This window comes from Hippocampus bargibanti, linkage group LG02 (assembly GCF_051943395.1).
Source record: "Hippocampus bargibanti isolate YZ-2025 linkage group LG02, ASM5194339v1, whole genome shotgun sequence".
NCBI classification, from domain to species: Eukaryota; Metazoa; Chordata; class Actinopteri; order Syngnathiformes; family Syngnathidae; genus Hippocampus; species Hippocampus bargibanti.
In genome coordinates this window covers 312,147-331,156 of record NC_142735.1, presented here as the reverse complement: position 1 = coordinate 331,156, position 19,010 = coordinate 312,147, and the positions used below count along the sequence as shown (strand labels likewise).

The 19,010-nt window shown below is 42.6% G+C and overlaps 1 protein-coding gene and 17 non-coding genes across 19 annotated transcripts in view; 17 read left to right on the top strand and 1 right to left on the bottom strand.

The window, feature by feature from the left end:
* guf1 (GTP binding elongation factor GUF1) overlaps positions 1-19,010 on the bottom strand; it is a 30,939-nt gene that overhangs the window by 8,444 nt on the left and 3,485 nt on the right. For both annotated transcript variants that reach the window (XM_089019410.1, XM_089019417.1), the window contains exons 6-11: positions 18,680-18,763; positions 18,523-18,587; positions 17,373-17,576; positions 14,784-14,923; positions 1,964-2,087; positions 524-656 (exon numbers count right to left, since the gene is read on the bottom strand). In XM_089019410.1, coding sequence (XP_088875536.1) covers positions 524-656; positions 1,964-2,087; positions 14,784-14,923; positions 17,373-17,576; positions 18,523-18,587; positions 18,680-18,763 — 750 coding nt within the window. The remainder of the gene's footprint in view (positions 1-523; positions 657-1,963; positions 2,088-14,783; positions 14,924-17,372; positions 17,577-18,522; positions 18,588-18,679; positions 18,764-19,010) is intronic.
* On the top strand, positions 2,419-2,491 carry trnaa-agc (transfer RNA alanine (anticodon AGC)). Its single transcript has one exon. It is a non-coding gene; the product is annotated as a tRNA-Ala (tRNA).
* On the top strand, positions 3,008-3,080 carry trnaa-agc (transfer RNA alanine (anticodon AGC)). Its single transcript has one exon. It is a non-coding gene; the product is annotated as a tRNA-Ala (tRNA).
* Positions 3,157-3,229, top strand: trnaa-agc (transfer RNA alanine (anticodon AGC)). Its single transcript has one exon. It is a non-coding gene; the product is annotated as a tRNA-Ala (tRNA).
* Positions 3,305-3,377, top strand: trnaa-agc (transfer RNA alanine (anticodon AGC)). The gene has a single exon. It is a non-coding gene; the product is annotated as a tRNA-Ala (tRNA).
* trnaa-agc (transfer RNA alanine (anticodon AGC)) lies at positions 3,601-3,673 on the top strand. Its single transcript has one exon. It is a non-coding gene; the product is annotated as a tRNA-Ala (tRNA).
* On the top strand, positions 3,750-3,822 carry trnaa-agc (transfer RNA alanine (anticodon AGC)). The gene has a single exon. It is a non-coding gene; the product is annotated as a tRNA-Ala (tRNA).
* trnaa-agc (transfer RNA alanine (anticodon AGC)) lies at positions 3,899-3,971 on the top strand. The gene has a single exon. It is a non-coding gene; the product is annotated as a tRNA-Ala (tRNA).
* Positions 4,344-4,416, top strand: trnaa-agc (transfer RNA alanine (anticodon AGC)). Its single transcript has one exon. It is a non-coding gene; the product is annotated as a tRNA-Ala (tRNA).
* trnaa-agc (transfer RNA alanine (anticodon AGC)) lies at positions 4,640-4,712 on the top strand. Its single transcript has one exon. It is a non-coding gene; the product is annotated as a tRNA-Ala (tRNA).
* On the top strand, positions 8,216-8,288 carry trnaa-agc (transfer RNA alanine (anticodon AGC)). Its single transcript has one exon. It is a non-coding gene; the product is annotated as a tRNA-Ala (tRNA).
* Positions 8,512-8,584, top strand: trnaa-agc (transfer RNA alanine (anticodon AGC)). The gene has a single exon. It is a non-coding gene; the product is annotated as a tRNA-Ala (tRNA).
* On the top strand, positions 8,661-8,733 carry trnaa-agc (transfer RNA alanine (anticodon AGC)). The gene has a single exon. It is a non-coding gene; the product is annotated as a tRNA-Ala (tRNA).
* Positions 8,809-8,881, top strand: trnaa-agc (transfer RNA alanine (anticodon AGC)). The gene has a single exon. It is a non-coding gene; the product is annotated as a tRNA-Ala (tRNA).
* trnaa-agc (transfer RNA alanine (anticodon AGC)) lies at positions 9,550-9,622 on the top strand. Its single transcript has one exon. It is a non-coding gene; the product is annotated as a tRNA-Ala (tRNA).
* trnaa-agc (transfer RNA alanine (anticodon AGC)) lies at positions 11,312-11,384 on the top strand. Its single transcript has one exon. It is a non-coding gene; the product is annotated as a tRNA-Ala (tRNA).
* Positions 11,757-11,829, top strand: trnaa-agc (transfer RNA alanine (anticodon AGC)). The gene has a single exon. It is a non-coding gene; the product is annotated as a tRNA-Ala (tRNA).
* trnaa-agc (transfer RNA alanine (anticodon AGC)) lies at positions 11,905-11,977 on the top strand. Its single transcript has one exon. It is a non-coding gene; the product is annotated as a tRNA-Ala (tRNA).

The window sequence follows — 19,010 nt, the reverse complement described above, 5'->3', positions numbered from 1 at the left end:
ATTATTATTATTATTATTATTATTATTATTATTATTATTATTAGAGCTTCGTGTATGCTTTCAACATTTAGCTTGTCGCAGACGTGCACATTCCAGCATGATGTCCCTGATCCACTGGTGAAAAGGACGTCTTGATCGTCTCCGCTCTCATCTAGAACTGCTTCATAGAACAAAGAGGGTGCGGAAAGTCCTTAAAATGGAATTACTGTCTGATTATTTTTGTTGTCATAAAATAATAATAATAACAACAATAATAATAATAATAATAATAATAATAATAATAATATATTTCCTTTATAAGCGCCTTTCAAAACTCTCAAGGTCACTTGACAGTCACCGGATGAGTTTTTCTGTGGGTGAGCAGCGGCAGCCACACGCGACAGTGTCCACTCAACCTGGAAGTAACTCAAATAGATAGAAAGCTACCTAGCTAATAGACAGCGAATAGCTAGATAGATGGATGGATATGTCGATTGTCCTTTAAAGTAAGTGTCGGAAAAAGCAGTCTGGTAGCGACTCTTACCTTGATGAGTTTCGCTGATGAAAGTACTGCCTTGTAAGGCACCGTTGGTGATGTTATGATAACAGAAGCGTTGTATTCTTGTTCCAGCCTTTGATTAAACACCTCCATATGAAGAAGTCCCAGGAAGCCCAGCCTGGTGTTACATGACATTCATGACAAGGAAATCTGTTAGTCCATTTACCCATCAACACCCAAACATGTCGGAACTGGTACAGTGACACCTTGGCTTATGAACTTAATTGCTTCCCAGACAGAGTATGTAAGGCGAAAAGTGTGTATCCCAAAAATTAATTTCGTTAAAATGAGAAGAATCCGTTCCCAGGTCCCAGGTAACGCGTTGTGGTGCCAGGCATAGAATTAAAATGGTGAAAAATAGGGTCTGGAGATCTTGGTCGTAAGTACGGGTGGTCGTAATTCGAGCCGGTTGTAAATCGGGTGTTCTAATTCTAATTTTATGAGTTTTACCTCGAAATTACATTTTGATTACAATGATAGCTTGGCGTACGAACCTAATTGGTTCCCAGAAAGAGTGTGTAAGGCGAAAAGTGTGTATCCCAAAAATTAACTTCCCATAGGAAACCATTAAAATGAGAATAATCCGTTCCCAGGGGCCCATAAAAAAATAATTTTCTACTTTTCTAAGCCTTAAAACTACACAAAATATACCTTATTTTATGTCTAATAAATGTCCTATGGTATTATAATTAAAGAAATAAACTGTACTGTATGTATAATAAAGTTTTATTTACCTTTGAGATGGTCGTTGATGCCTTGATGGAATGGAGTGGCCGGTTTCATCAGCATTAAACGCTTGATGAGGAACGTAGCATTCTTCTTTCATCATCTTGAGGAATGACCCCTTGTAGGTGCTTTCCATGCGATAATTCTATCCAGTTCCTCATCAATTGTGTTCCCTTTAGCTGGGTTGATAGCTTTTTGCATCAAATGTACAGATGGCTTGTGCGGGTTGTTTGTGGAGCCTGATTGATGGGAATTTTAACCTTGCAGTCTACACTCTGCCTTTGAACTATCAAAGTTGAAACAAGTCCAAGTTTCACTGTTTTCTATCCATTTTGTCACTCTCTGTTTGTCGTCTGCCTGTCTCTTTAATGTTGAAACCACCTCCCCTCACTGCTGCGTTCTTGACCAATCACCTGGCTTTAACCGAAGACTGGGGGCGGGGAATAGAGGACAGAAAAAAATGTCGGCAGCCATTTTCTTGTTAGGAGAATGGGCTCGTTCGCGAACGACACATCACTCATTGTGGCAGCTCCGTGTGTATCCCGAAAAATAGTTTGTATGACAAGGTAAAATTTTCATAAATGTAACGTTCGTAAACCAAAAAGTTCGTAAGTGGTTCGTAAACCGAGGTATGACTGTATATGATACGGCTTTGATGCAATGACACTTTTTAGATTAAAAAGCCAGATGGGAACAGACCTCCAACCAGCTCCAAGCGCCAAACTACTATCTCTCTGCACTGTGACACTTGAGTCGTTAAGTGTCAGTCTGTCGATGGCACTACGAAGGCCCGGGTATTCGGACTGGTCCACTGGATACATACCTGGGAAACAAGCACCCCGGCGTGAAATTCGGAGAGGTGGTTGGTCGGTGATGCTGCTTAAGGATATCATCATCACGTAATTAGCTCAATTTGTAGAGACATTCTCCATTTGGATTATTGGATTTTGCACGTTGATAATAGTTAGAGATTTTTTTAATAGTGATAATACGTGCTCTCGAAACGGGGGTATTAGCTCAAGTGGTAGAGCGCTTGCTTAGCATGTGAGAGGCAGTGGGATCGATGCCCACATTCTCCATTTGGATTATTGGATTTTGCACGTTGATAATAGTTAGAGATTTTTTTAATAGTGATAATACGTGCGCTCGATATGGGGGAATTAGCTCAAGTGGTAGAGCGCTCGCTTAGCATGTGAGAGGCAGTGGGATCGATGCCCACATTCTCCATTTAGATTTTTGTATGTGCATGGTTGATGATAGAGATTTTTTTAATAGTGATAATAAAGTTGTTAGATATGGGGGAATTAGCTCAAGTGGTAGAGCGCTCGCTTAGCATGTGAGAGGCAGTGGGATTGATGCCCACATTCTCCATTTAGATTTTTGTATGTGGATGGTTGATGATAGTTAGAGATTTTTTTAATAGTGATAATACATGCGCTCGATATGGGGGAATTAGCTCAAGTGGTAGAGCGCTCGCTTAGCATGTGAGAGGCAGTGGGATTGATGCCCACATTCTCCATTTAGATTTTTGTATGTGGATGGTTGATGATAGTTAGAGATTTTTTTAATAGTGATAATAAAGTTGTTAGATATGGGGGAATTAGCTCAAGTGGTAGAGCGCTTGCTTAGCATGTGAGAGGCAGTGGGATCGATGCCCACATTCTCCATTTAGATTTTTGGATTTTGCTCGTTGATGTTAGTTAGAGATTTTTTTTAATAGTGATAATACGTCTTGTAGACATGGGGGAATTAGCTCAAGTGGTAGAGCGCTCGCTTAGCATGTGAGAGGCAGTGGGATCGATGCCCACATTCTCCATTTAGATTTTTGGATTTTGCTCGTTGATGTTAGTTAGAGATTTTTTTTAATAGTGATAATACGTCTTGTAGACATGGGGGAATTAGCTCAAGTGGTAGAGCGCTCGCTTAGCATGTGAGAGGCAGTGGGATCGATGCCCACATTCTCCATTTGGATTATTGGATTTTGCACGTTGATAATAGTTAGAGATTTTTTTAATAGTGATAATACGTGCTCTCGATATGGGGGAATTAGCTCAAGTGGTAGAGCGCTCGCTTAGCATGTGAGAGGCAGTGGGATCGATGCCCACATTCTCCATTTGGATTATTGGATTTTGCACGTTGATAATAGTTAGAGATTTTTTTAATAGTGATAATACGTGCTCTCGATATGGGGGAATTAGCTCAAGTGGTAGAGCGCTCGCTTAGCATGTGAGAGGCAGTGGGATCAATGCCCACATTCTCCATTTAGATTTTTGTATGTGGATGGTTGATGATAGTTAGAGATTTTTTTAATAGTGATAATAAAGTTGTTAGATATGGGGGAATTAGCTCAAGTGGTAGAGCGCTCGCTTAGCATGTGAGAGGCAGTGGGATCGATGCCCACATTCTCCATTTAGATTTTTGGATTTTGCTCGTTGATGTTAGTTAGAGATTTTTTTTAATAGTGATAATACGTCTTGTAGACATGGGGGAATTAGCTCAAGTGGTAGAGCGCTCGCTTAGCATGTGAGAGGCAGTGGGATCGATGCCCACATTCTCCATTTAGATTTTTGGATTTTGCTCGTTGATGTTAGTTAGAGATTTTTTTTAATAGTGATAATACGTCTTGTAGACATGGGGGAATTAGCTCAAGTGGTAGAGCGCTCGCTTAGCATGTGAGAGGCAGTGGGATCGATGCCCACATTCTCCATTTGGATTATTGGATTTTGCACGTTGATAATAGTTAGAGATTTTTTTAATAGTGATAATACGTGCTCTCGATATGGGGGAATTAGCTCAAGTGGTAGAGCGCTCGCTTAGCATGTGAGAGGCAGTGGGATCAATGCCCACATTCTCCATTTAGATTTTTGTATGTGGATGGTTGATGATAGTTAGAGATTTTTTTAATAGTGATAATAAAGTTGTTAGATATGGGGGAATTAGCTCAAGTGGTAGAGCGCTCGCTTAGCATGTGTGAGGCAGTGGGATCGATGCCCACATTCTCCATTTAGATTTTTGGATTTTGCTCGTTGATGTTAGTTAGAGATTTTTTTTAATAGTGATAATACGTGTTCTCGATATGGGGGAATTAGCTCAAGTGGTAGAGCGCTCGCTTAGCATGTGAGAGGCAGTGGGATCGATGCCCACATTCTCCATTTGGATTATTGGATTTTGCACGTTGATAATAGTTATAGATTTTTTTAATAGTGATAATACGTGCTCTCGATATGGGGGAATTAGCTCAAGTGGTAGAGCGCTCGCTTAGCATCTGAGAGGCAGTGGGATCAATGCCCACATTCTCCATTTAGATTTTTGTATGTGGATGGTTGATGATAGTTAGAGATTTTTTTAATAGTGATAATAAAGTTGTTAGATATGGGGGAATTAGCTCAAGTGGTAGAGCGCTCGCTTAGCATGTGAGAGGCAGTGGGATCGATGCCCACATTCTCCATTTAGATTTTTGGATTTTGCTCGTTGATGTTAGTTAGAGATTTTTTTTAATAGTGATCAGAATCAGAATCAGAATCAGAATACCTTTATTCGTCCCGCAATGGGGAAATTTGCAGTCCACAGCAGCAATTGAAGAGGGATGGGGTTGGGGTGGGAGTGAAAGGATAGAAAACAAGATATTCTAAGCATAACAAAATAAACATGTCAACTGTATACTGTGCAAATGTAGATGTGCAAAAACCGTTCTATAAACAAGACTGTACATAGTGCAGAATCAAGAGATGCATTTAGATATATTGCAACAACCCATATTTACAAGTGTCCAGTTTTTTTTTTTTTTTTGTTTTTTTCACATGTGATCATTGGGAATTGTGAAGCCTGACTGCAGTCGGTAGGAACGAGCGGCGGTACCTCTCCTTCTTGCAGCGCGGGTGTAATAGTCTCTGGCTAAAGGAGCTACCCAGAGCTGTCAGGATGGGCAGGAGGGGGTGGGAGGGGCTGTCCGTCATAGCTTTTAGTTTAGCTAGCGTCCGTCTGTTGCCCACCTCCTCAAGAGAGTCCAGCGAGCAGCCCACGACAGAACTGGCCCGCTTGACAAAGCGCTCCAGTCTTTTTCTGTCCCGGGTGGTGATGCTGCCTGACCAGCAGACAATGCCATAGTGGATGGCTGATGCCACCACAGAGTCATAGAAAGTCTTTAGGAGTGACCCCTGAACTCCAAAAGACCTCAGTTTCCTGAGGAGGAAGAGGCGACTCTGTCCCTTTTTGATTAGGGCATCCGTGTTTGTTGTCCAGTCCAGTTTATTGTTGAGAGTAACACCCAGGTACTTGTAGGAGGTCACCCTCTCAATGTCCGAACCCTGGATGTTCAATGGTGCAGGTGACGATTGTTTCCTGCAGAAATCCACCACCAGCTCCTTGGTTTTGCCAGTGTTGATCTGGAGGTGATTCTGCTGGCACCAGTCCACAAAGTCCTTTGTCAGTCCCCTGTACTCCCTATCGTCTCCCTCTGTAATGAGGCCGACAATAGCTGAGTCGTCAGAGAACTTCTGAAGGTGGCAGGTTGGGGTGTTGTAGTTGAAGTCCGAGGTGTAGAGGGTGAAGAGGAATGGAGCCAGGACTGTTCCCTGCGGCGCTCCGGTGCTGCAGAGAAGCCTGTCCGACTCACAGTTCTTTACCCTCACGTACTGTGGCCTGTTTGTGAGGTAGTCTGTAATCCAGGATGTGAGGTGATGGTCGACTCCGGCATGCTGCAGCTTGTCCCCCAGTAGACTGGGCTGGATGGTGTTGAAGGCACTGGAGAAATCGAAGAATGTGATCCTCACCGTGCTCCCAGCATTCTCCAGGTGCCGCAACGCCGTATGGAGGAGGTAGATGATGGCATCCTCCACACCGATGCTGGGCTGGTAGGCAAACTGCAGCGGGTCCAGCGATGAGCTTGCCAGCGGTCGCAGGTGGGCGAGGACGAGTCTCTCCAGCGTCTTCATCAGGTGAGACGTCAGCGCCACCGGTCTGTAGCTGTTGAGCTCTTTGGGGTTGGCAATCTTGGGCACTGGGACCAGGCATGACGTTTTCCACAGCTGTGGAACTCTGCCCAGCTTCAGGCTCAGGTTGAACAAGTGCTGGACAATGTCACACAGCTGGTCGGAGCAGGTCTTGAGGAGTCGGGAACTGATGTCATCCGGACCTGCTGCCTTCCTCACCTTCATCCTCCTCAGTTGGTTCCTCACCTGCGCAGTTGTGACAGACAGGCAGGAACCAGGAGGCAGAGTGGCGGCTGAGGGTGTGGCAACGGTTGGGAGGGCAGTTGTTGGTTGCGGAAAGCTGGTCGTGAGAGGGGGCAGGGAGGGTAAGGCCACAGTGAGAGTTGGTGCAGGTGCAGCTACAGGTGAAGTTGACGGTGGGCCGGGGGCGGCTGGCGTCTTGTCAAACCGATTGAAAAAGCGGTTGATTTCATCTGCCCAGTCCTTGTCTTTTTCGTTCAATGTCACTGGGCTTTTGTGGCCTGAGATGTTTTTCAGGCCCTTCCAGACACCAGCGACATTGCTGGCTTGCAGCTGCTCCTCCATTTTCATCCTGTAGGCCTTCTTCCCCTCTCTGATCTTCCTCCTCAGTTGGATCTGCACGGCCTTCAGTTCCTCTCTGTTGCCCGACACAAAAGCCCTTTTCTTCTCCTTCAGGAGGACTTTTATGTCGGGATTAATCCATGGTTTGTTGTTGGCAAAACACCGCACAGTCCTGGTGGGTACGGTGTTTTGTTCACAAAAGTTAATGTAGTCTGTGATGGTGTTGGTGAGTGAGTCAATGTCTTCCCCATGAATCTCAGTAAAGAGCTCCCACCTGGTTGAATCAAAACAGTCCCGCAGAGCTTCTTCAGCTTCTGTGGACCATCTTTTGATCGTGCGGGTCACAGCTGGTTGCCTCTGGACAAGGGGTTTGTACACAGGCTGGAGATAAACCATATTGTGGTCTGCTCTTCCGAGAGGGGGGAGGGGGGAGGGTTTGTATGCATCCTTGGCGTTTGAATAAAATAGGTCCAATATGTTATTGTCTCTGGTGGCACAAGTTACATACTGTGTGAATGTTGGGAGGGAGAATTTCAGGGAAATGTGATTGAAGTCCCCTGAGATGATAAACAAGGCGTTGGGGGACTGGGTTTGCAGCTTGTTTACAACAGATATGAGGGCATCGGAGGCAGCGCCGCCATTTGCCGTAGGGGGAATGTACGTCGTCACGGCTATGACGTGTGAGAATTCCCGTGGCAGGTAATGCGGCCGAAGGCTAACGGCTAGCAGCTCGATGTCCCGAGTGCAAAGTTTTTCCTTCACCGTGATGTGCCCAGGATTGCACCATTTGTCATTCACAAATACAGCAATCCCCCCTCCTTTCTGCTTACCGCTGCCTTCATTTCTGTCCGCTCGTACGAGTTGGAAGCCCTCCAGCTCTGCGTGGGCGTCCGGAGTGATTGCCGAAAGCCATGTCTCCGTGACGAGTAGCAAGCTGGCTTCCCGGTACTCCCTCTGATGTCGCGTTAGCGCCGCCAGCTCGTCCATTTTATTTGGGAGCGATCTCACGTTCCCCATGATGACGGACGGGAGAACGTGTCGGTATTTCCTCGTTCTTTTGCGGCGATCTTTCCCGGCCCGACATCCTCGTTTCCTCCTCTTCAATTCATCGGGGATGTCTGGTGCGGCGGCCGCTAGTCCGCTATTAGCCCGCCACGCTAGTAGCTGGTCTCGACTGTAAACAATGGGATTCCGCGTGCGCGTGGATTCCCCGTTCACAGGAGCGATGAAAAAGTAAAAAATAACGGCGATGAGCAAAAGAAAAGATGCCCATCTCCTCTCCGGAGGTTTATGGAGCGAGATCAGGCAAAACAAAAACGGAAAAGTAAAGAAGTGAAAAAGTAGACAAGAAAGGGAAAGAGCTGCTGTGGAGGCAGCCACACAGGGGGGCGCCATCTTTTACGTCTGATAATACGTGATAATACGTCTTGTAGACATGGGGGAATTAGCTCAAGTGGTAGAGCGCTCGCTTAGCATGTGAGAGGCAGTGGGATCGATGCCCACATTCTCCATTTGGATTATTGGATTTTGCACGTTGATAATAGTTATAGATTTTTTTAATAGTGATAATACGTGCTCTCGATATGGGGGAATTAGCTCAAGTGGTAGAGCGCTCGCTTAGCATGTGAGAGGCAGTGGGATCAATGCCCACATTCTCCATTTAGATTTTTGTATGTGGATGGTTGATGATAGTTAGAGATTTTTTTAATAGTGATAATAAAGTTGTTAGATATGGGGGAATTAGCTCAAGTGGTAGAGCGCTCGCTTAGCATGTGAGAGGCAGTGGGATCGATGCCCACATTCTCCATTTAGATTTTTGGATTTTGCTCGTTGATGTTAGTTAGAGATTTTTTTTAATAGTGATAATACGTCTTGTAGACATGGGGGAATTAGCTCAAGTGGTAGAGCGCTCGCTTAGCATGTGAGAGGCAGTGGGATCGATGCCCACATTCTCCATTTGGATTATTGGATTTTGCCTGTTGATAATAGTTAGAGATTTTTTTAATAGTGATAATACGTGCTCTTGATATGGGGGAATTAGCTCAAGTGGTAGAGCGCTCGCTTAGCATGTGAGAGGCAGTGGGATCGATGCCCACATTCTCCATTTGGATTATTGGATTTTGCCTGTTGATAATAGTTACAGATTTTTTTACTAGTGATAATACGTGTTCTCGATATGGGGGAATTAGCTCAAGTGGTAGATCGCTCGCTTAGCTTGTGAGAGGCAGTGGGATCGATGCCCACATTCTCCATTTAGATTTTTGTATGTGGCTGGTTGAAGATAGTTAGAGATTTTTTTAATAGTGATAATAAAGTTGTTAGATATGGGGGAATTAGCTCAAGTGGTAGAGCGCTCGCTTAGCATGTGAGAGGCAGTGGGATTGATGCCCACATTCTCCATTTAGATTTTTGGATTTTGCTCGTTTATGTTAGTTAGAGATTTTTTTTAATAGTGATAATACGTCTTTTAGACATGGGGGAATTAGCTCAAGTGGTAGAGTGCTCGCTTCGCATGTGAGAGGCAGTGGGATTGATGCCCACATTCTCCATTTGGATTATTGGATTTTGCACGTTGATAATAGTTATAGATTTTTTTAATAGGGATAATACGTGCTCTCGATATGGGGGAATTAGCTCAAGTGGTAGAGCGCTCGCTTAGCATGTGAGAGGCAGTGGGATCAATGCCCACATTCTCCATTTAGATTTTTGTATGTGGATGGTTGATGATAGTTAGAGATTTTTTTAATAGTGATAATAAAGTTGTTAGATATGGGGGAATTAGCTCAAGTGGTAGAGCGCTCGCTTAGCATGTGAGAGGCAGTGGGATCGATGCCCACATTCTCCATTTAGATTTTTGTGTGTGGCTGGTAGAAGATAGTTAGAGATTTTTTAATAGTGATAATACAGTTGTTAGATATGGGGGAATTAGCTCAAGTGGTAGAGCGCTTGCTTAGCATATGAGAGGCAGTGGGATCGATGCCCACATTCTCCATTTGGATTTTTGGATTTTGCTTGTTGATCTTAGTTAGAGATTTTTTAATAGTGATAATACGTGTTGTAGATATGGGGGAATTAGCTCAAGTGGTAGAGCGCTCGCTTCGCATGTGAGAGGCAGTGGGATCGATGCCCGCATTCTCCATTTGGATTATTGGATTTTGCACGTTGATGATAGTTAGAGATTTTTTTAATAGTGATAATACGTGTTCTAGATATGGGGGAATTAGCTAAAGTGGTAGAGCGCTTGCTTAGCATGTGAGAGGCAGTGGGATCGATGCCCACATTCTGCATTTAGATTTTTGTGTGTGGCTGGTTGAAGATAGTTAGAGATTTTTTAATAGTGATAATACAGTTGTTAGATATGGGGGAATTAGCTCAAGTGGTAGAGCGCTTGCTTAGCATGTGAGAGGCAGTGGGATCGATGCCCACATTCTCCATTTGGATTTTTGGATTTTGCTTGTTGATCTTAGTTAGAGATTTTTTAATAGTGATAATACGTGTTGTAGATATGGGGGAATTAGCTCAAGTGGTAGAGCGCTCGCTTCGCATGTGAGAGGCAGTGGGATCGATGCCCGCATTCTCCATTTGGATAATTGGATTTTGCACGTTGATGATAGTTAGAGATTTTTTTAATAGTGATAATACGTGTTCTAGATATGGGGGAATTAGCTAAAGTGGTAGAGCGCTTGCTTGTATGTGAGAGGCAGTGGGATCGATGCCCACATTCTCCATTTGGATTTTGCTTGTTGATTTTTGTTAGAGATTTTTTTAATAGTGATAATACGTGTTGTAGATATGGGGGAATTAGCTCAAGTGGTAGAGTGCTCGCTTCGCATGTGAGAGGCAGTGGGATCGATGCCCACATTCTCCATTTAGATTTTTGTGTGTGGCTGGTAGAAGATAGTTAGAGATTTTTTAATAGTGATAATACAGTTGTTAGATATGGGGGAATTAGCTCAAGTGGTAGAGCGCTTGCTTAGCATGTGAGAGGCAGTGGGATCGATGCCCACATTCTCCATTTGGATTTTTGGATTTTGCTTGTTGATCTTAGTTAGAGATTTTTTAATAGTGATAATACGTGTTGTAGATATGGGGGAATTAGCTCAAGTGGTAGAGCGCTCGCTTCGCATGTGAGAGGCAGTGGGATCGATGCCCGCATTCTCCATTTGGATTATTGGATTTTGCACGTTGATGATAGTTAGAGATTTTTTTAATAGTGATAATAAAGTTGTTATATATGGGGGAATTAGCTCAAGTGGGAGAGCGCTCGCTTAGCATGTGAGAGGCAGTGGGATCGATGCCCACATTCTCCATTTAGATTTTTGGATTTTGCTCGTTGATGTTAGTTAGAGATTTTTTTTAATAGTGATAATACGTCTTGTAGACATGGGGGAATTAGCTCAAGTGGTAGAGTGCTCGCTTAGCATGTGAGAGGCATTGGGATCGATGCCCACATTCTCCATTTGGATTATTGGATTTTGGCTGTTGATAATAGTTAGAGATTTTTTTAATAGTGATAATACGTGTTCTCGATATGGGGGAATTAGCTCAAGTGGTAGAGCGCTCGCTTAGCATGTGAGAGGCAGTGGGATCGATGCCCACATTCTCCATTTAGATTTTTGTATGTGGCTGGTTGAAGATAGTTAGAGATTTTTTTTAATAGTGATAATAAAGTTGTCAGATATGGGGGAATTAGCTCAAGTGGTAGAGCGCTCGCTTAGCATGTGAGAGGCAGTGTGATCGATGCCCACATTCTCCATTTAGATTTTTGTATGTGGCTGGTTGAAGATAGTTAGAGATTTTTTTAATAGTGATAATAAAGTTGTTATATATGGGGGAATTAGCTCAAGTGGGAGAGCGCTCGCTTAGCATGTGAGAGGCAGTGGGATCGATGCCCACATTCTCCATTTAGATTTTTGGATTTTGCTCGTTGATGTTAGTTAGAGATTTTTTTAATAGTGATAATACGTCTTGTAGACATGGGGGAATTAGCTCAAGTGGTAGAGCGCTCGCTTAGCATGTGAGAGGCAGTGGGATCGATGCCCACATTCTCCATTTGGATTATTGGATTTTGCCTGTTGATAATAGTTAGAGATTTTTTTAATAGTGATAATACGTGTTCTCGATATGGGGGAATTAGCTCAAGTGGTAGAGCGCTCGCTTAGCATGTGAGAGGCAGTGGGATCGATGCCCACATTCTCCATTTAGATTTTTGTGTGTGGCTGGTAGAAGATAGTTAGAGATTTTTTAATAGTGATAATACAGTTGTTAGATATGGGGGAATTAGCTCAAGTGGTAGAGCGCTTGCTTAGCATGTGAGAGGCAGTGGGATCGATGCCCACATTCTCCATTTGGATTTTTGGATTTTGCTTGTTGATCTTAGTTAGAGATTTTTTAATAGTGATAATACGTGTTGTAGATATGGGGGAATTAGCTCAAGTGGTAGAGCGCTCGCTTCGCATGTGAGAGGCAGTGGGATCGATGCCCGCATTCTCCATTTGGATTATTGGATTTTGCACGTTGATGATAGTTAGAGATTTTTTTAATAGTGATAATACGTGTTCTAGATATGGGGGAATTAGCTAAAGTGGTAGAGCGCTTGCTTAGCATGTGAGAGGCAGTGGGATCGATGCCCACATTCTGCATTTAGATTTTTGTGTGTGGCTGGTTGAAGATAGTTAGAGATTTTTTAATAGTGATAATACAGTTGTTAGATATGGGGGAATTAGCTCAAGTGGTAGAGCGCTTGCTTAGCATGTGAGAGGCAGTGGGATCGATGCCCACATTCTCCATTTGGATTTTTGGATTTTGCTTGTTGATCTTAGTTAGAGATTTTTTAATAGTGATAATACGTGTTGTAGATATGGGGGAATTAGCTCAAGTGGTAGAGCGCTCGCTTCGCATGTGAGAGGCAGTGGGATCGATGCCCGCATTCTCCATTTGGATTATTGGATTTTGCACGTTGATGATAGTTAGAGATTTTTTTAATAGTGATAATACGTGTTCTAGATATGGGGGAATTAGCTAAAGTGGTAGAGCGCTTGCTTGTATGTGAGAGGCAGTGGGATCGATGCCCACATTCTCCATTTGGATTTTGCTTGTTGATTTTTGTTAGAGATTTTTTTAATAGTGATAATACGTGTTGTAGATATGGGGGAATTAGCTCAAGTGGTAGAGTGCTCGCTTCGCATGTGAGAGGCAGTGGGATCGATGCCCACATTCTGCATTTGGATTTTGCTTGTTGATGATAGTTAGAGATTTTTTTTTTAATAGTGATAATACGTGTTCTAGATATGGGGGAATTAGCTGAAGTGGTAGAGCGCTCGCTTAGCATGTGAGAGGCTGTTGGATCGATGCCCGCATTCTCCATTTAGATTTTTGTATGTGGTTGGTTGATGATAGAGATTTCTTACATAGTGATAATACAGATGGTAGATATGGGGGAATTAGCTCAAGTGCTGGAGTGCTCGCTTAACATGTGAGAGGCAGTGGGATCGATGCCCACATTCTCCATTTAGATTTTTGTATGTGGTTGGTTGATGATAGAGATTTCTTACATAGTGATAATACAGATGGTAGATATGGGGGAATTAGCTGAAGTGCTGGAGTGCTCGCTTAACATGTGAGAGGCCGTGGGATCGATGCCCACATTCTCCACTTGGATTTTTGTATTTTGCTGGTTGACGACAGAGTTTTTTTTAATAGTGATAATAGGGACAGTATCTAAGGGGGAATTAGCTCAAGTGGTAGAGTGCTTGCTTATCAGGTGTGAGGTAGTGGGATCGATGCCCACATTCTCCATTTGGATTTGTCTATGTGGCTAGTTGATGATAGTTAGAGATTTTTTTCATAGTCATAATACAAATGGTAGATGTGGGGGAATTAGCTCAAGTGGTAGAGAGCTCGCTTAGCATGTGAGAGGCAGTGGGATTGATGCCCACATTCTCCATTAGGATTTTTGTATGTGGCTGGTTGATGATAGAGATTTTTTTAAAAGTGATAATACAGATAGTACGTCTGTGTAAGCTCTCAGTTGTACAGGAGTGGTCCATCGATGAGAAGTTTTCTTCAGCCGTCATCTGTACTTTTTGAAGGTGTCGGACGTTTCGCCTCCTATCCAAGAGGCTTCGTCAGCGGACTAAAGTCTGACTGAGTCGTATTTGGATATTTGTATGTGGCTAGTTGATGATAGTTAGAAATGTATTTAATTGTGATAATATGGCTGGTAGATAAGGGGGAATTAGCTCAAGGTTCATCGCTATATTTGATGCTACAGGGCCTGCAGAACTGATTGTGAAGGCGTCCAGGTAGATTTCTGACCCTGGTCACAAATGTCGGCTGAAATGTGATTGGTTAAATGCTTAAGTAGGAAAACACATATCTGTAAGTGGTTCAACAGGGGAAAGTAGATGGCTAGATATCTATTAGCCATCTATTTGAGTCAGGAAACATTAGCTATCTAGCATTCTATTATCTAGCTAGCTAGCTATCTTTTTGAGTTACTTCCGGGTTGAGTGAACGCTGGCGCGTGTGGCTGCCGCTACTCACCCACAGAAAAACTGATCCTGTGACTGTAAAGTGACCTTGAGAGTTTTGAAAGGCGCTTCGAAATTAAATGGATTATTATTAAAGTAATGAAAGGAAACCAAAAGACAATTTTGAATTATTAATAAGAAATCATGGATAAAATATAATCAACATCAGTCCGTGATTTTGATATTTTTAGGCCATCAGAGAAGGCTTTGCAGGTCTTGACGGTCCGCCACTGTGATGTAATTATTGAACGTTTTAGAAACAATGAAGTATATCGTTGTTTCCATGTTGTTTTTTTCAAAGCATTTTTGGTTCATTTTTAGTCATCGTTTTTTTTGGTTATTTTGTTAGTTGTCATGAACTATACTGCCACATTATTTTGTGCATGCAAGACCCTCCAACCCACCTTTTGCTGCTGTAAATTTCCCCCATTGTGCGACGAATAAATGCGTTCTTATTCCTATACTTATTCTTACCAGCAAACACCATTGGTTTGGCTGCCTTAAAGCCAGGCAGTGCTTCGACTGGCTGGCTCTGGTGGTAGAGGGTATCCCCAATCTGCGCCTCCTTTACCTCCTTCATCCCGGCTATGAGGTAGCCCACCTGTCCCGCAAACCTGAGACACAAATCACCTCAATCTCAAAACAATAATAAGAAAAATCGAAATAGACAAGTGGACAAATTACTTTATTGCATTATTGTATTGCGGAACAATGCTAGGTACATATACTTGTATGGCCACTTTGCACTTACAAAAATAATAATAATAATTAGTTTAATTTATCAGCACCTTTCAAAACTCTCAAGGACACTTTATGCTGTATTTATTTAAAAATCAAAGTGCTTGAATGTAGACTTTATCAAAATTAAGTGTGGGATAACCTCTTCACCTTTGTGTGCAGTATTTTGAGCGGAAAATGTCAAAAACCTATAAAATGGTTTAAATTGTGTAATAACGCAAACACATCCGCGTAATCAGAATCAGAATCAGAATCATCTTTATTGCCAAGTATGTAGGGCACACAAGGAATTTGTTTCCGGTAGAACACGCTGCACTAGTATCGTTGTCAAAAAAACTGCTAAGTGGCACTATACAGTTCCATTTTGGCTACTGTTGAAAGAGTTCAAAGAGTTAATGGCTTGGGGGAAGAAGCTGTTTAAATGTCTGCTGGATTTGGTGCGCATGGATCGGTAGCGCCTGCCTGAGGGGAGTAGCTGGAAAAGGTGGTGGGCAGGGTGCGGAGGGTCCAGTAAGATTTTCCGCGCCCTAGTTTGGATTCTTGCAGTGTGCAAGTCCTCGAGAGTGGGTAGGGCGGTGCCAATGATTTTTTCCGCCGTCCTAACTGTCCGTTGAAGTCGGATTTTGTCCATTTTTGTGGCGACCCCGAACCAAACGGTGATGGAAGAACACAGGATGGATTCGATGACAGTCGTGTAGAAATGTTGCAGCACCTCCTGTGGCAGGCCATGCTTCTTTAGCAGCCTCAGGAAGTACATTCTCTGTTGACATATTTTAGTTGAAAACAGTTGTGGTGGTGTTTTGAAGTTGTCAGAGATGTTCGATCGGACACTGTGGACGAAGGCTCGGACCCAGAAAGATTGTCTTTTACTGCCGGCAGGAGACGTAGGCATTCATGACAGACGTCTGAATTCTGCAGCCCTCTGCCAAGCTATTTATTGAGAGTACAGTCAAACCTCGGTTTTCGAACGTCTCGGTTCTCATCCCATTCGGTTTTCACCCAAAAATGTCATATTTTTTATGCACCAGTATACAACCGAAATTTGGTTCTCAACCAAACTGAGTGCGTCTGAATGGATCACTCGACTACCCTCCGCTTCCTTATACGTCACTTCCTCATATGTCACGTCTTCCTCATTGTGACCGACGCATTAATAGTGTTGTCGTTTTATTTTTGCGAAAATGCAGACACATTTGGTTAAGATCTCCTGAATAGTATGATTTTAAAGCAAGCAGAGGATGCTTTGAAAAGTTAGTGTGCCCTGTGTTTGCCCAAAGACAGCTGGGATAGGTGCCAACATGCCAGAAAGAAAATTGGTGAAAATAAAAGTTTGTTTTTACAGAATTTTACACATGACCTGCTCTATTATTAAGTTTTTATCCGGTTTATGCGATGAAATAGTTAAAAAGTTGTTTTCTAGACTTTGAACGGATTAAGATTTTTAACATTGATTTTAATGGAAAGTGCTGTTTCGGTTTTTGAACAGGTTTCTGAAACGGATTATGGTCGAAAACCGAGGTATCACTGTATATGCAAATTAAAGTGATACATTAGTAAAACATAGTTTTCTTGATTAGAATACCACACCTCTTGAGTTCTAAGCAGCTGTAAGCAATAAAACATTGTCTCTTCCAAGAACTGATAAATTTGTAACCTTGCTAATGAGCTCTTCCTGTGAAGGAGTTTCAAGTCCTAAATTACTCCTGTGATAAGGAGTTTCCCAAGTCCTAAATTCTGTCCAAGGCCAGATCTCCTAGATGAAGATGACAGTTTAACAAGCTGTGTCTGTTGACCTCAGATTGACCCCAGGTTGTCTGTGCTTCAATTGTGTATTCGAGTCACACATGTTGACGAAGCATGACTAAGTACTTCTTATTCTCCATCAAAAGTCAAACCCACAAAAATAAAACCGAAATTATAAAATTTCTTTGAGTCCATAAGTTTTTTGTATTGGAAGTTTGATAGAGAATAAACAGAATACAATTTATCATATTTAAAAGTTTCATGCTCAGTTGGCCGAACACAAGGCCCACAATGGAAGCACAGAAAAATCTGAGTTCAATCTGAGGTGAACAGACACAGCTTGTTAAACGGTCATCTTCATGGAGGAGAGCTGGCCTTGGACTAATTTAGGACTTGGTAAACTCCTTCATAGGAAGAGGTCATTAGCCAGGTTACAAATCTAAGACGACCCATTAAAATGTCTGTGTTCTGTATTTTATGGATGTTGGTGTTTGTAACATGGGACATCCAGCGGTGTGGTATTCAAATCAAGAAGACTGTGCTTTGTTAAAAACATGTGAATCAAGACAGAATGTATCTTACAGTTTCTGTGTGGGATGTTCTTGCGGGCAAAGAAGTCCGAGCTCGTTGACCTCGTAGGCTTTGCCAAGATGTGCGGATACGATCTTATCCCCTTTTTTGACATGACCGGCAAACACGGCAATGTTAGCTACTACTCCTCTGTAGTGGTCGAAATCAGAGTCAAAAACCAGCGCTTTGAATGGGTCATGAACAATTGCTGTAGGCCTAAGGGAACGTGAGGAAAAAATTGCAGTGATTATAACTCAATATTGCTATGTAAAAATCCCAAATACAATGATACCTCGGTTTACCAACCCCTTGGCTTAACAACTTTTCGGTTTACGAACGTTGAATGTATGAAATTTTTACCTTGGCATATACAAACTATTTTTCGGGATACAAACGGAGCTGCCACAATGAGTGATGTGTCGTTTGCGAACGAGCCCGTTCTCCTAACAAGAAAATGGCAGCCGACTGTTTTTGTCCTCTATTCCCCGCCCCCAGTCTTCGGTTAAAGCCACATGATTGGTCAAGAACGCAGCAGTGACGGGAGGTGCTTTAAACATTAACGAGACAGGCAGACGACAGTGAGAGTTTTAACTTTGATAGTTCAAAGGCAGAGTGTAGACGGTAAGGTTAAAATATCCCATCAATCAGGCTCTACAAACAACCCACGCAAGCCATCTGTACACTTGATGCACAAAGCTATCAAGCCAGCTAAACAGAACACAATTGATGAGGAACTAGGTAAAATTATCGCCGAGAAAGCACTTACAAAGGATCATTCCTCAAGATGGTGAAAGAAGAAGGCGGCTACGTTCCTCATCAAATGTTTAATGCTGAGGAAACCGGCCATTCCATTCCATCAACGACCATCACAAAGGTAAATAAAACAACTTTATTATACAGTATAGTTTATTTCTTTAATTATAATACCATAGCGCATTTATTATACATAAAATAAGGTAGATGTCGTGTAGTTTTAAGGCTTAGAAAATGAGAAAGCTATGTTTTATGGGCACCTGGGAACGGATTATTCTCATTTTAATGGTTTCCTATGGGAAATTAATTTTTGGGATACACACTTTTCACCTTACACACTCTGTCTGGGAGTCAATTAAGTTTGTAAGCCAAGGTATCACTGTAAAAGCTTTCTTGGGCGGTATCTTACGGTGGAATTCTCTCAACAACGGCTCGGAGAACATTTTCAACATTTGTACCCAGTTTCGCTGATATCTGGAAAAAAAAAAACAGAGTTAATTCACCAAAACAATTACTACTTACGTGACGGAGATGAAAAGTGTGTGCGAAATTGTTCTTCCGCTTACCCGAATGCAGTCGTGGCGAGGAATGTCAAACACTTTCTCAATCTGTGACTCCACTCTCTCTGGATCTGCGTTTTTCAAATCAATCTGGAGGAATAGTAACATACTTTGCGGTGTATAGCGCACAACCAAATGCCATGATTTTCTACAAAAGACGACCCTGCACCTTATACACAGGTGCACCTGATATGTGAAGTACAGTGATACCTTGGCTTACGAACTTAATTGGTTCCTAGACAGAGTGTGTAAGGCGAAAAGTGTGTATCCCAAAAATTAATTTCCCATAGGAAACCATCAAAATGAGAATAATCCGTTCCCAGGTCCCCATAAAACA